We start from the raw sequence: 13,079 nt of genomic DNA, 5'->3' as shown, positions 1-13,079 counted from the left end.
CCCTAGTGGTGAGAGGAAAGTTGTTATGAATTTAAGTTGGGTCGATTTTTACCCTGTGCTAATTGTTGTGTCCTTGACTGAAGAGATTAGAGAGCAGCGTATTTATCGATCGATTCAATGACACGGAAAACACGTACGGACGGCCTAGAGTCTCGATTGGTCTCGCTTCCCTGTCTAGCCCAGTCAGATGAGTCCAGAACACAAGTCACAACCTCTGAGATATGAATCATTGTATTTCAGACATACTCTATTTATATACTTGTGGTGGTCGGTATTCGATATATCCCTTAAACTTCGTATACAAGTCGTCTTGATAACCGTCCTATTTAACCCCAACGGTATATTATTCAGAAGGCGAATACGAAGCGTTGATTACGTTTATTTCGAGACCACACACACAGATGTCCAAAATTGCAGATGCATTAAACGAGCATTAAGAGTTGTGTCGAACGGCAAACAGGCAAGCGAGCGACTGAGCGAATATAAGCAATCGAGTACAATCAAGCGAGCGAGAAAGCAGAGTCAGCCATATGAATAACATGGACATATCTATAGCATGTGAAATTAATGAGTAATCGAATCAAATAAGCGGTTAGTAGTGAGACTAGCAGAGTGAATAAATGCGTAGGCCGTAAGCAATATTCAAGCATGCGTATTTCATACAAGAACAAAATAATAAGGGTGCAATAAATTGTTATAGTGCGGATGGCTTTGTCCGCTAGATAAGTTAGCAAAAGGGCTTAACCGAGTTAAATGAGAATAAACCCATTTGCACGTGAGTCGCTATAATAGCTCCCCCCTGCAAACAAAGATATATGGAAAATGTCTGTGTTTGCATAAAAAAATAGTAGACTGAATAGGGTCGTTTCAATTGTTTGAAAAAAATGGCTTATACAAAATTAAGATGAAGTTATAATTAATATTTAAAATAGTAGAAGATCATTAATAAAAAATCGTAGCGACATATTGTTGGGGCCATCTTACTCTGCGGCCGGATCTTGTTGTTATCGGAGTCTTGTCTTTTTGTTGCGTTAACGTTGATTTTTGGGACTCGTGTTTCGCTGGTGTGACCATCTTAGATTAGTCTGTACTTGTTGATTGATTATCGCTATCGATGAAAGCTGGCTTTACTCGATCGATGCTAATTACATCTGTCTTCCCAGCTTTTTCTATGGTAACCGTTTTATTTGTCCTCTCTATCACTTTAAATGGGCCGTCGTAACTCGGTTGAAGAGGTGGTTGTATTTTATCTCTTCTGATGAATACGTGAGAGCTGTTATGCAGTTCCTGTGGTATGAATACCCGTCGTTGTTGTGGTCTGGGGGGTGTTATTTTTAAATCGCTCATGTGCTTTCTCAGGCGTTGCACATAGCCGGTTACATCAGTCGGGACACTTTTACTTGAAGTGAAAAATTCTCCGTGTAATCGTAGAGTAGTTCCGTATACTAACTCGGCTGGACAACATCCCATGTCTTGTTTAATTGTTGCTCTTAGAGCTAACATTACTAGGGAAAGTTTATTAGACCAATCGTTGTTAACGGTGACGGCTGTAAGGGACGCTTTTAATTGCCTATGTAGGCGTTCGACCATTCCGTTTGCCATTGGATGGTACGACGTCGTTCGGATTCGTTTAATACCGAGGAGTTCTGTAAGCTGCTGAAAGAGTCGGCTTTCGAATTGTGCTCCTCTATCAGTTGTGATAATCGTTGGTACACCGTAGTAAGAAATCCAATTTTCAACTAGGGTTTTAGCTACCGTTTCAGCTGAGGTGTCTTTTATCGGCACTGCTACCGGCCATCGTGTAAACCTATCGATGCATGTAAAGATATAGTTGTATCCATTTGAAACGGGCAGTGGTCCTACAATATCGATGTGTATATGTTCAAATCTAGTGTCTGGGTGCGAAAACGGACCTACTGCAGAGCTAGTATGACGATGTACCTTAACTTTTTGGCACTTCATGCATACTTGTGTCCAATTACGTACATCGTGATTCATGTTTGTCCATACGAATCGTTCACTAATCAGCTTTATCGTGGCTTGTATTCCTGGGTGCGACATGTTGTGCATGCTTTCGAATATTTTGTGTCGCAACGTTTTCGGGATAAATGGTCGCGGTCGGCCTGTTGATGTATCGCAAATTACTTTCGTGTTACCAAACTGCACCTCTTCGAGTACTAATGATGTTGAACCACCGGATCTGAGTTTATTTAGCTCGATGTCTCTCTCCTGCAACTTTGCTAGACCGTTATAATCAATTCCACTTGCCATAAGTGTGCTTATCGTTGCTCGTGACAATGCGTCGGCCACATCGTTTTCTTGTCCTTTAACGTACTGTATGTCGGACGTGAACTGTGAAATGAACTCTAGTTGTCGGATCTCTCTCGGGGAATAATTGTCTTGCTTTGCGCTTAATGCTTTCGTTAGTGGTTTGTGGTCTGTATAGACGGTAAAACTTATGCCTTCGACCATATGACGGAAGTGTTTTATTGCTAAGTAGATTGCTAATAATTCTCTTCCAAACGTACTATATCTCGTTTGGGTAGGATTTAATCTTTTCGAGAAAAATGAAAGTGGCTCCCATGCACCGTTTACTAACTGCTGCAAAACGGCTCCTACTGCTAAGTTCGATGCGTCTGTCATTACTGCTAATGGTGCTTCGTTCTTTCGTCGTACCAACATCATCTCGTTTAGCGCTCGCTTTGCGTTCTCAAAAGCCTGTATAGCATCCGCTGAAAGACGGAATGTTCGAGTATGTCCTCGCAGGGCGTCCGTCAATGGCTGTAATATTGCTGCGCAGTTTGAGATAAAACGTCTATAATAGTTTATTAGCCCCAAGATCTTCGTAATTTTCTTTGTGAATCGGGCAACGGATAATTACGAATAGCAGCAACTTCTGTCGGAACTGGCATGATACCATGTGAATTTATCATATGACCTAGGAATTGCAATGATTCCTTTCCAAATTCACACTTTTCCACGTTAATAGTGACGCCATGTTCTTGAAGTTTCGTAAACAACTGTCGTAGATGTTGTAGATGTTCTTCCCTGGTAGAGCTAGCTACTAGTATATCATCGATATATGCGTGAACTCCTGTAAAACCCCTGACGACCTGATCGATGAATCTTTGGAAGGTTTGGGCTGCATTAGTTAATCCGAAGGGCATTCGCAAAAACTCGAATAACCCAAATGGAGTAGTTATAGCCGTTTTAGATATATCTTCTGCCGCTACGGGAATATGGTAATAAGCTCGAACGAGATCGATTTTCGAAAATATCGTGGCACCTTCCATATTGGTAGTAATGTCGTGGATATGTGGTATCGGATATCTGTCTGCTATCGTTTGCTTGTTAAAGGCTCTATAGTCTCCACATGGCCTGATTTCCCCATTCTTCTTCGAAACCATATGCAATGGGGACGCCCAGGGACTATTAGAAGGTCTTATGATACCAAGCTTCGTCAACTTTTCGAACTCTCGTTTCGCGACATTCAACCTTTTCGGGTCTAGCCTTCGTGGTCTTGATTTAGTCGGTGGACCTTTCGTTATAATATGGTGCTGTACCGTATGTTTAAGATCTCTGTTATCGTATGATACCTTCGTCAGATCGGCATACTCGTTTAGAAGCGATCTATATGGCTCGTTTTTGTCTTTTGACACTACTAAATTCATGGATCCGTGATCAGTCGTCACTCCTCTTATCACTACTGAATGGTCGCCGTTCACGAGCCGGTTTCGTCGGGTATCCACTAGTAAGTCAAAATTCTTTAAGAAATCAATACCAATTATAGGTGCGGATACATCTGCGATAATGAATTCCCAGAGGAATGAGGTAGTACGACCGAAATTCAAGGTTACTTTTCGCTTGCCATATGTTTTTATATCGGATTTATTTGCTGCCTTAAGCGTTAGCGCTGCATCGATATTTCGTGTTTCGTTACTTACTGGAGGCACGACGCTTACTTCTGCTCCCGTATCCACTAAGAATTGAGCGCCTGTTACTCTATCCTGAACGTAAAATAAACGACTGTTTCTAGGAGCTGTTGTAGTTGTTGCGGCGGTTATCGACAATCGGTGTGGTCGTTTGAATTTACATGGTGATCTACAGTTTCGAGCTTTATCGCCGAAAGTTTGATGGTACCAACATATTGTAGGAGCTGAGCGTCTCCTAGAACGTGATCGACTTCTTTCCCTTGATCTACTTCGTGACCATCCTCTATGTGTATCGCTCTGATTTAGTTTCATCAGCTTGTGGCATAAAACATTAATCTCCTTTTGTAATGCATCGATTCGTCCATCTACTGTAGTACTGTAGAACTATGGTCTACTATGATATTAGTACTGCTCTAATAATAGACCTAATCGTGGAAGTCACACCATCGACTACACCAACTCACTGCAACGTATCAATTACCAATACATGATGTAGAACAAGGTTAGGCTAGAGAAAGAACAATATATTTAATATGAATAGAAGATATAAGGTAACATTCAGAGGGACCACGCCTGCATGGTCGAGCCATGCCATCCGATCAACTCCAGTCAATTCAATCCATTGTTCGCGCCTTCTCCATTCTTAGGTATTTCTCCGTGTTAAATATTGAATATCTATTTTCTCAATAGTCTTGTGTTCAGCTTTGAAGATTGTATGGTTATGGTCCAACGCCACTACACTACTCTCCCACCAGAATCAACGTGATGTTGGTTCGATACCAAATTGGATGGGATCGTCGCGCGCCGGAGGTTACCAAGGATAATAGGAATCCTCCGGGTATTGGTAAGCTGAAAGATAAATCAAAAAGAAGGCGGCAGCATCTGGTCGGGAATTACATGTAATAATTTTAAAATATCTGCCTTTATGCTTAACATGCTTGAAATAAAAATTTGGGTGAAGATTATTTGAGCTATAAAAAATGGGATTACAATAATAATAATAATAACAAATCGATGCGTGTTAATAGATGTTGGTTAATAACTTAACGTATAGGTAGTAAGTATTTTGTGTTTAGGAATATTAAAGTGATGAATATTGTAGAAATGTTAATATTGGTATTAGTTTTGGTTTAAATTATGAAATCAAATAACGATTATGCCGGTAAGTTGTCCATATGTGTTGAATTACAATTGCATCTGTATTAGTAGGCTAACTGAAGGAACAAAAGTATTACCGTGGAGAAGAATCCCAACTAGTGTTCCAGTTAGTTTGATACGGTTTATTTAGTTACGGGGAGATTTTCTCAACCCCGTGTTTACTTGACCGTGATAGAATTTAGTAATACTACTAATACTCATGAATGGTTATCAAAATAAAATTTAAATACATGAGTGATAATTATATGAATTTTGGACAGATAGCTAGGAACAAATCGTTAAACATGAGTGTATTCGTTAGAGACATGCTCTAGACTCAATGTTCTGATCTGCAGCAGACTATTTATTTATATTTATACTTGCCGGCTGATTGGTCATACAAGTTAGTTGCAAGTATGCAGTTTATCATAAGGCGGAATACGATTTAATTGAGATATGGTGGTTATAAGTTATTGAAATCAGTTAAGCCTATGTGTCATATTACGAAGTGATGTGGCGCTGCAAGATGGACTTGGCTAAATAAGTTTTTACAAGATGATTAATAGTGAGTGATGCTCATGTGATTATCAGTGAGAACATAAGTTGTAAACAGGGGGAGTACACTCCCAACTCATGTCTATGATAATGGCTTGAACCTTAGTCAGTGTTGGGGTAAATTCGACATTGTTGTTTTCAGTTTGCAGGAGATTTGCTCGACTGCTTATACTGATTATTTGCATGCATGATTGTGTCGCTAAACCATCAATTAGACTGACAAGGTTTTGAGATATTTACTGAATGAGCAACTGATAGAGAAACATACTGTAATCATCTGTAGTGAATGAAGATAAAAGAAAAACAACACTAGTGATAATTATAAGACAATTTGCTGACCGATTATGTTATTATTTTCATTAATATTATCAATTATATTACGTGATTGTCAAGTCATGACAATGCTTTATGACGATATCCTGAAACTATTATGTTTAACTAGTTATAGTGTTGAATGAGGATTAGTCAGTGGAAAAATAGGTATTGTTGCTTTAGGTGATTCGAAATTATCAGAAATTTGTAACGTTAAAGAATCCGAGACGCCTAATTTAATTATAAATTTTATATCAGAAAGATTCGTTTAGTGTTAATTCTAGTAGGCTACGGAGTTTTGATTTTAAACGTTTATTTAGCCAACAGCTACCTAGGGATTTAGTTATTTTACTAGTGCAGTTGATAGTACCTAAATTTTTAATCTTATTATCTAAACTATGTTCGCATTTTAGGCTGCTAATATGATAAACCAATCCACAAACTTAAATACGATTAGCAACAACGACTATGATGGGTTTATTAATAAATGTTAAAGGCGATCCAGATGATAATTGTAAATTTAGAAGACATGGAGATATAGTGTAACGTATGTATGGGCCAGGTTAACATGCAGGTTGTTGACGTATATGACGATTTAAAAGTAATGAACATGACCAGATAAATAAATTCCAAGTTAAGACTGCTTGTGAAACTTCAGGCAGGAATATGACGCGTTATAAACATTCCATAAGAAGTCACTGCATTTAACCTAGGGACACTTACAAATATATGGCAAAAAGAACCGGAAAACATATACATGTTAAGTAAGAAAAAATCATTAAGTAAAATAGTTGAACTCGCCTGGGTTATTTTTGAAAATTAGATTATTCAGTGGACGACATACATAACGCCATTCGTGAGTAGTAATGATCCGAAAGTATCCAGGATAAAACATGCAGTATGGCAATCACTTCCAGGGTGCTTGATGCTGTCGAGGTTTTTGGGACTCACTCTGATCAGAACAACTGAATGAATCCAGATAATTGTGTGTGCCATTGAATGAGCCATCTAAAATGAACTTATAGCAGAAAACTTATAGCTAGAACTCACCGTATTTTTTTGGAGAAGTGTCACCCTTGTTGTTTGGCAGTGGAACTCGAGAATATGAAATTAGGCAGGCAGTGGTCGGAAGAAAAGATATTACAAGAGGTGTTAGGTGAAGGAACACAGATAATTAGATCCAGACAAGTGTAGCGTGGCGTCGAGTTGAGATTAACTATGAACACCGCTACCAAGAAACACGTGCCAAATAGATCAGAAGGCGTAAGAAGCTCGTTCCAAATGACTCCATAAAATCCCCGAGAAGCCAAATACCAGAAGGCAATTAATGGACCAAATCGAGATGTATTCGCTGGCGATCTCGTGGCATCGAAAGGATACCGAGATCGTGTCAGAATACAAGCTTGGTTACAGAACGTAACCGAGTTCGCGCGAAGTTACAATCAAAGTGTAAGTAAGAGAAACGAAGCGCAAAATAGCTGTCATTAGCACAGTCAAACAAAGGCACATTAAAACAAGCACTGGTACAGTTGGTTATAATAATAATTGTTTTTATTAAACCAGTCGTGTTCTCGTGATAATTGTGAGTCACTACAGGAGCCCTTCGCTAGAAAGGGTTAACACTTTCGATAAATAGAGGTTTAAATCGTGGGACTGATCGGCTGACGAGCGATTGTAGGACGGAAGAATTGGCGAACAGGAAAGCGATCGTTGATCGTCGAGTTGCCAACGAAGGTTGTTTTCAGAGAACGGTGCCAGGAGCGATGTGCTGTATGTATTGCTTGAGTTGGCATGCTACACTAGGGTGGTTTGTATCCAGAATCTGAAGAGGGCGTTCGTAGAGGTGCGCACCAGAAACGCTGCAGACGTAGGACGAAACCACGTTGAGCCAAAAGACCAGAAGCGACCGTAACGACCAAGCTTATGCCAAGCATTCAAAACCAATATATCGACTGAGTGCGTTGACAAGAGCATGGGTGGCCAATCCAGCTTTCGCCAAAGTTGACTGAAGTCGACGGAACCAAACGGAGATGGTCGAAGGCGTGGGCTCAGGAAACAAAAAGAAAATCAAAAAAAGAAGAGTGTAGCATACGTGTAGTATAGGAATAATCCTACACCGTATCGGTTGTTGACTGTGCGACTATTCGCGGAAGCGTACGGGTAACCGTACTCGGCGACCGGAACGTGAGACGGCAGTCTCGTTCGCGTCGTGTGAGCCTGCAATCTCATCCGAAGTCAGAGGCGGCGTGGTCTGCTGATCTGGACGTGAGACTGTCGTCTCGTCCGTAGACGGTGCAGATGACGCGTGCTGTTGACCGGGACGTGAGAATGAGGTCTCACATGCATCTAGCGTGGGACCTGAAGAAGATTTAAGGATCCCGCTAGGTTTGATAGGTCTAGCATTGAATCTCAGGGTGTCAGATAGGGCACTGTCATCGACGTGTGCTGGTTTGAGACGATCAATGCTGACGATCTCGACGCGTCCATATCGATCAACTTTGAAGGTCTTTTCGTGACGAGCGATCACGTGAAAAGGGCCTTCGTAAGGTTGTTGCCAAGGTTTGCGTACCGAATCTACTCGTACAAAAACATGTGAACAGGTAGATAACTCTCGAGGGAGAGCGACCTGTCGATGTTGTATTCGAGTTGACACCGGAGAAAGCGTTCACATAAATGCAGACAGTCGACGGACGTTGTCTGATTTACCGAAATTAGGTCTGCTCCGTGGTGTGAAGAATTCTCCGGGCAGACGCAATGTCGTGCTGCATACCATTTCAGCGGCGGAACATTGTATATCTGCCATCAGGCTCGTTTGAATACCTTAGAGGACGAGCGATAAGGTTTCGTACCAGTTGTCGTTCTCGTGTGCTCGTAGAGCACTTTTAAGTTGGCAGTGAAACCGTTCAACTTAACCATTTGATGCTGGGAGGTAGACGTTAATGCTTATGCGAATGCATTCCGTACCAAACAGCCGGGTCAGCGAGGAGAATAGTTAATAGGGGGAAATTTCTCGAATAAAGCGTGGAATTCATCGTCACGCGAATAAAGTGACAAGGATTCGGTACACATACATGTGAGTCTATTATATTAATACTATTCTTATCGTTATCCGTCATGTCGAGTATATTATATATTAAATATGAAAATATACGACAGACGTGGATAGATAAATCATAGACTCACCGAATTGGCTTCTTTGGAAGATTTGACCAGAAGCTGAGGCGTGTTCCAAAATACGGGTCACCAATTGTATTCGATTTGGGATTACCAATTGTAGCGTGGTGTCGAGTTGAGATTAACTGTGAACACCGCTACCAAGAAACACGTGCCAGATAAATCAGAAGGCGAGGATCGAACGTAACCAGATTTATTTCGTTGGCGATCTCGTGGTATTGAACGAATACCGAGATCGTGCCAAGGAATGGTACAAGCGAAAGCAGAAGAAAGGAGTACGTGCGAACAGTACCAAAAACCGCGGAACAATGATGGAAGGTAATGGAAGCACAAAATGGCTATAATTAGCACAGTCAAACAAAAGCACGTTAAAACAAACACTGGTACAGTTGGTTATAATAATAATTGTTTTTATTAAACCAGTCGTGTTCTCGTGATAAATGTGAGTCACTACACAAGTATTTAGTCCTTGGTTGCATTGTTAGTCAATGTATATTTACGCTATTTACAGGTCATAATTGCTAGAGCTTGATGTTTAAACAAGACTATGTCGCTGAAGCATGTAAATGCTATTAAAGCTTGTTAACAAACCATCAAAGCTAATTAGTTATAAAAACACGACCAGTTTTTATCTATTGAGCTAGTGTGTCATGAGGACTAATCAATATAACGTTACGATAATGCATGTGAGCATTAATCAGAGGACTATTAGAATACAGGGTTAACATAAATATAAAATCGATCGAGAAAGTTGAAGTGAAAATAAGGATTAATAATAATAAGTTGCGTTTCTTTAGTTGGGCTCACCAATGTAGAACTATGGTCTACTATGATATTAGTACTGCTCTAATAATAGACCTAATCGTGGAAGTCACACCATCGACTACACCAACTCACTGCAACGTATCAATTACCAATACATGATGTAGAACAAGGTTAGGCTAGAGAAAGAACAATATATTTAATATGAATAGAAGATATAAGGTAACATTCAGAGGGACCACGCCTGCATGGTCGAGCCATGCCATCCGATCAACTCCAGTCCATTCAATTCATTGTTCGCGCCTTCTCCATTCTTAGGCATTTCTCCGTGTTAAATATTGAATATCTATTTTCTGAGTAGTCTTGTGTGGTTATGGTCAAATGCCATTACAGTACTATGCCTTTGCGGACTCGTTTGTTTCATTCTCTCATAAATTCTATCGGCTATTTTAGCAATGTTGTCTATATCGACATCGCTGTCCTCAACCGCAAGAATCTGCTGCACGTTCGCTGGAAGTCGTCGTAACCACAACTGATAAAATATGTTTTTATCTACTTTTCTGTCATCGATTATGCTTCTCACGTAGTTTTTTAGTTGAGATGGAGTCCTATCTCCTATCTGCACTTGACTGAGAAGTTGTTCGATGGCTTGCCGGTCGCTTAATGAGACGGCTTTAATCACTGCCTGTTTTAATGCATCGTATGGCTTTTCTATGTCTGGCTTGATTAAAATCTCTCGTACATTATCTGCTACTTCATCTGGAAGTAGCGAGCTCGCGTGGTCAAATTTATCTCGCTGTGTATGAACACGATTAACTACAAAGTAATGTTCAAGTCTGATAAACCAAAGTTGAGGATCTGTGACCTTAAAAGGAGGAATAGTTACATTAATGGACCTCACGGACGGCGTTAAGGAAAGTTCTATTGTATCGTTACTTAAAGACATATCTATAAAGATCAAAAAGTACACGAATATAATGCGAATGTCACAGAGAAAAGTGAGTCGATAAAAACAATGATAAAAACAAATGGTACAATTTATAACAAAGAACGGACTTACTAAATTGCACCAAAATATCAATTGTTTGTAAAAATATCGTTGTTTATTATGAATATTATCGTTATGTTCTATAATGTTTGTGAGATAATGTACGTATAATTAAAATAATGAGATAATAAATCCACAGTTATAATTATAATCCAAATGATAGTTACAATTGTAATCGAGTACGTTGGATTTTAGGAATTGGATTACGTCGTCGAAGATTGTTTCGTGTTCGCGCGTCGGGATCGCCAATTATGTGGTGGTCGGTATTCGATATATCCCTTAAACTTCGTATACAAGTCGTCTTGATAACCGTCCTATTTAACCCCAACGGTATATTATTCAGAAGGCGAATACGAAGCGTTGATTACGTTTATTTCGAGACCACACACACAGATGTCCAAAATTGCAGATGCATTAAACGAGCATTAAGAGTTGTGTCGAACGGCAAACAGGCAAGCGAGCGACTGAGCGAATATAAGCAATCGAGTACAATCAAGCGAGCGAGAAAGCAGAGTCAGCCATATGAATAACATGGACATATCTATAGCATGTGAAATTAATGAGTAATCGAATCAAATAAGCGGTTAGTAGTGAGACTAGCAGAGTGAATAAATGCGTAGGCCGTAAGCAATATTCAAGCATGCGTATTTCATACAAGAACAAAATAATAATAAGGGTGCAATAAATTGTTATAGTGCGGATGGCTTTGTCCGCTAGATAAGTTAGCAAAAGGGCTTAACCGAGTTAAATGAGAATAAACCCATTTGCACGTGAGTCGCTATATAGTAACCAAACATACCACATCGTACCATAAAAATAGAAAACAACATTTGCACAATATTTAACGGATGAAGTAAATAATGGCCAATAGGAAATGTCCATTTAACGTCCAAGGACATCATTAGACTTAACATGATAATGATTGGCACATTATTCTGCATCCATAACAAAAGTCATTTGACCAACGTCATCACTATGTGTGAAGACTAAATCCGACGGAATACGTCAAGTTTCCTCTTGAAAGATTCCTGGGAATTTGTTTGAACTATCTCAGCAAGATGTTTGCCTCGATGATAAAAGATAAAGGGTCGAAGTCAGTCCTAACCTAGTGAGCTTTAATGCCCGTCCAATTTTTTACTCAATCACTTGCCATGTGTGAAGACTAAATCCGAAAGAGGAGTTTCGTAAATCATATCTTGTGGGATCTCTAATGTGCTGGAATAAAGCTAAACCAATTGAGGTTTCTAACAGTTTGCAATCAAATGAAGTTTTGGATGATCCTAATTCTGAGTTTACCCAGTTTATATTCGGTGCATTGAAGTCGCCTACTATAAGGCTTTTACCCTTGTTACACCAGGACTTAAGATGACTTAGGAGGAAGTCATCTACTACACATTCTGCACTGAGATATACTACGATTAATTCAATATCTTGCCGTCTACATTTCAGTCTGCAGCATATCAAATCACATCGTCCTGAATCATGTACCACTCTCGTATGGTAAGAGTACTTTTCATGTACAAGATAACCCCGCTTCCCCTGCGGTTTGATCTATCGGCCCTACTGGATAAAAAACCAGTCAACTGAATTTCATTATCGGACACTTCTGACGTCAACCATGTTTCTGAGACATCCAGTTTTTCTATATCCATCACTGTCTTGAGCTCCGCCATTTTATTTGGTAGGCTGCGAGCGATTGTGTACTTACTTACTTACGCCCGTGACTCCCTATGGAGCAAAGGCCGCCGACCAGCACTCTCCAACCCACTCTGTCCTGGACCTTCCTTCCCAGTTCCCTCCAATTATTGTTCATTTTTCTCATGTTTATCTCCATTTCTCGGCGTAATGTGTTCTTTGGTCTTCCTCTTTTCCTTTGACCTTGAGGATTCCATGTGAGGGCTTGTCTTGTGACGCAGTTCGCTGCTTTCCTCAACGTGTGCCCTATCCACTTCCAGCTCTTCTTCCTGATTTCTTCCTCCACTGGAATCTGGTTTGTTCTCTCCCACAGCAGGTTGTTGTTGATAGTGTCTGACCAACGGATCCGAAGTATTTTACGTGGACAGCTGTTAATAAACACTTGTATTTTCTGGATGATGGCTTTCGTAGTTCCACAGGTTCCCGCCTCATACAGTAGAACTGTCTTGACATTTGTATTGGAA

General features: G+C 40.1%; 1 protein-coding gene across 1 annotated transcript; it reads right to left on the bottom strand.

Annotated features, from left to right (window-relative positions):
• Positions 1–6,712: 6,712 nt before the first annotated feature.
• On the bottom strand, positions 6,713–13,010 carry MS3_00000928 (uncharacterized protein). The gene is made up of 2 exons (XM_051208496.1): positions 6,987–13,010; positions 6,713–6,944 (listed from the first exon to the last, which is right to left on the bottom strand). The coding sequence occupies exon 1, from the start codon at positions 10,816–10,818 to the stop codon at positions 10,219–10,221; it is 600 nt and encodes a 199-aa protein (XP_051075214.1). The 5' UTR covers positions 10,819–13,010; the 3' UTR covers positions 6,713–6,944; positions 6,987–10,218.
• Positions 13,011–13,079: the final 69 nt, after the last annotated feature.

This window comes from Schistosoma haematobium, chromosome 1, assembly GCF_000699445.3.
Source record: "Schistosoma haematobium chromosome 1, whole genome shotgun sequence".
Taxonomy (NCBI): Eukaryota; Metazoa; Platyhelminthes; class Trematoda; order Strigeidida; family Schistosomatidae; genus Schistosoma; species Schistosoma haematobium.
The sequence above is the reverse complement of the archived record's forward strand: the minus strand, read 5'-3'. Positions and strand labels throughout refer to the sequence as shown.